This window comes from Camelina sativa, unplaced genomic scaffold (assembly GCF_000633955.1).
Source record: "Camelina sativa cultivar DH55 unplaced genomic scaffold, Cs unpScaffold01994, whole genome shotgun sequence".
Lineage (NCBI taxonomy): Eukaryota > Viridiplantae > Streptophyta > Magnoliopsida > Brassicales > Brassicaceae > Camelina > Camelina sativa.
In genome coordinates, this window is record NW_010923111.1 from 1 (window position 1) to 2,970 (window position 2,970).

General features: G+C 43.1%; 1 protein-coding gene across 1 annotated transcript; it reads right to left on the minus strand.

Annotated features, from left to right (window-relative positions):
- Nucleotides 1-1,552: 1,552 nt before the first annotated feature.
- On the minus strand, nt 1,553-2,197 carry LOC109131674 (uncharacterized mitochondrial protein AtMg00810-like; the record flags this gene model as incomplete). Its single annotated transcript, XM_019242845.1, has 1 exon — nt 1,553-2,197. A coding segment is annotated over exon 1 (645 nt), but the record flags the coding sequence as incomplete, so codon positions are not given.
- Nucleotides 2,198-2,970: the final 773 nt, after the last annotated feature.

Below are 2,970 nucleotides of genomic sequence, written 5' to 3' on the forward strand. Positions count from 1 at the left end.
GAGAAAACAGGGGTTAGAAACTGTAAACAGCTTTGTTACAGTTTCTAAGGTTAAAATGTATCATAATCCAATGCAACTGACAAATTATGAGAGTTTGAGATGGAGTTGGAGAGTTTAAAAAACACTTATACCCATTTTGTCCCAAAACAGGCTAAAACCAAGAAAACAGGGCTTAGAAGCTGTAAACAGCTTTGTTTGTGTTTCTAGGGTTAAAATGTACCATAATCCAATGTAAATGACTAATTATTGGAGATTGAGATGGATTTGGAGAGTTTAAAAAACACTTATTCATATTTTGTCCTAAAACCGAGAAAACATAGCTTAGAAACTGTAAACAGCTTTGTTAGTGTTGCTATAGTCAAAATGTATCACAATCCAATGCAACTGGCAAATTATATGAGTTTGAGATGGATTAGGAGAGTTTAAAAAACACTTATTCATATTTTGTCCTAAAACCGAGAAAACATAGCTTAGAAACTGTAAACAGCTTTGTTAGTGTTTCTCGGGTTGAAATGTATCACAATCTAATGAAAGTGACTAATTATAAGAGTATGAGATGGATTTGGAGAGTTTAAAAAACACTTATACCCATTTTGTCCCAAAATAGGCTAAAATTGAGAAAACAGGGGTTAGGAGTTGTAACCAGCTTTGTTACTATTTCTAGGGTTAAAATGTATCGTAATCCAATGCAACAGACTAATTATAAGAGTTTGAGATGGATTTGGAGAGTTTAAAAAACACTTATACCCATTTTGTCCCAAAATAGGCTAAAATTGAGAAAACAGGGGTTAGGAGTTGTAACCAGCTTTGTTACTATTTCTAGGGTTAAAATGTATCATAATCCAATGCAACTGACAAATTTTAAGAGTTTGAGAAGGAGTTGGTGTTAGAATAAGCGGAAGACTTATGAGAATAAGAGAGGTTTTGATGTTGTAAGGTTAAACGTGAGAGAGATAAATGTGTAATAAAGAGAATAATCGAATGAACTAGAATAGAATGTTTCTTATGTTGTTTACAAGGCTAGATATAGTGAAAACAAAACGAATTAGCCGTTAGGCACAAGAGAGAAGAAGAGAGCCACTTGTGTGGTCCATGGTCCAACATTAATGAGGTGAAAGCGACATGTCCTTGTTGGTTTGAATTGTGGAGTCAACCACCAAGCCCCCAAATGCACACGTGATTCTTCCTCCATTCGAGATCCTTCTTTCTCGTGGGCTTCTAGGGCCGCCTCTTCCTTATTTCTCACTTCTGGCCTGATGGCCTGATGGCCTAGGCTATCCGGACCGTACGGACGGCCTAACACATAACCGGACCGTACGGACAGCCTAACACATAAACGGCCATGGTCAATACTCCCCCTCAAGCTTAGCCGAATGAATTGGCTAAGCTTGGAACCCGTGAAGCAGCACCTCATTAAAAACCTTGATTTAGAAAACCTCATGGGACAAAACTAAGTCAAGGGAAAAAGAGTGTGCTGTCCACGGATTAGAGGAGTCGATCAAGGTCTTGTAATGTCTACAAGCCCAAGTTTGGTATGAATGTAGTCACAAACCTTAGGACTTGCAGATTTGGTGAAGATATCGGCCAACTGATCTTGACTCTGAGTGTGACACGGTAGTATAACTCCTTCCTCAATCTTCTCCCTAACTTTATGGCAATCACTTTCAATGTGCTTGGTTCTCTCATGGAAGACAGAGTTGGTGGCTATGTGAATTGCAGCCTCATTGTCACAATGTATCGTAATCGGTTGTTTTGAGTCAATACCAAGATCCTTGAGAAGCCCCTTCAACCAAGTCAATTCGTTGGTTAGCTTCCTCATTGCTCGATACTCGGCTTCGGCGCTTGAGCAAGATACCACCTTCTGCTTCTTTGACTTCCATGTAACTAGGTTCCCACCGATGAAGGTACAATATCCAGTGGTTGACCTCCTATCCAAAGTATCCCCATTGTAGTCCGCATCACAATAGCCTACTAGTTCAGTATTATCATTCTTGCCCATCCAAATGCCTTGACCCGGACTGCCTTTGAGATAGCTTAGAATTCCTTCGACCATGATCCCTTGGTACTTGCTTGGAGCCTTCATGTGCTGACTAACCTGGTTCACAGCATAGCATATGTCAGGTCGCGTGATGGTAAGATATATTAACTTACCTACAAGCCGGTGATAGCGTGTGACATCCGGGAATGGCTCGTCCATGGGCTCTCGCGGCTTGCCTTATTTTGCCCGAATGCTCTCCCCCTTTCGCTTGAGCTGGTAATCCTCAGCTAGTGGCGTAGCCGCCCCGGAGACACACCAAGCTTGCCGGTTTCAGTTAGCAAGTCAAGAGTATACTTGCGTTGGGAAAGAAAGAGTCCTTCCGGAGAGCGACAGATTTCAATCCCAAGGAAGTATTTGAGCTCGCCTAAGTCCTTGATATCAATAGCAGACTTGAAAGACTGCTTGGTATCTGCAATGCCAGCTTTATCATCGCCAGTCACAATAATGTCGTCGACATAGATAAGCACCACGACCAGGCCAAGAGATGTTTGACGCGTGAAAAGGGTGTGATCGGCCTCTGATCGCCTAAAACCGTGAGTTTTGAGGGTGGAGCTCAGCTTATGGTACCAGGCCCGCGGAGACTGCTTGAGGCCATAGATGGCCTTGCGCATCCTGAAGACTTTCCCGGGAGCAACCAAGTCTTCAAGGCCCGGAGGAGTCGTCATATAAACCTCCTCGTCCAATTCGCCTTGGAGAAAGGCATTTTTAACATCCATTTGCCAAAGATCCCACGAGAGGTTGACCGCAAGAGAGAGTACGACCCGAACGGTATGGAGCTTGGCCACCGGGGTGAATGTCTCCGTGTAGTCATCACCATATGTTTGGGTAAAACCACAGGCGACCAGTCGAGCCTTGTGGCGTTCAATGGCGCCTGTACTCAAGAAATTGATGGTGAAGACCCATTTGGAGCTCACAGCCTTTTTGCCTTTGGG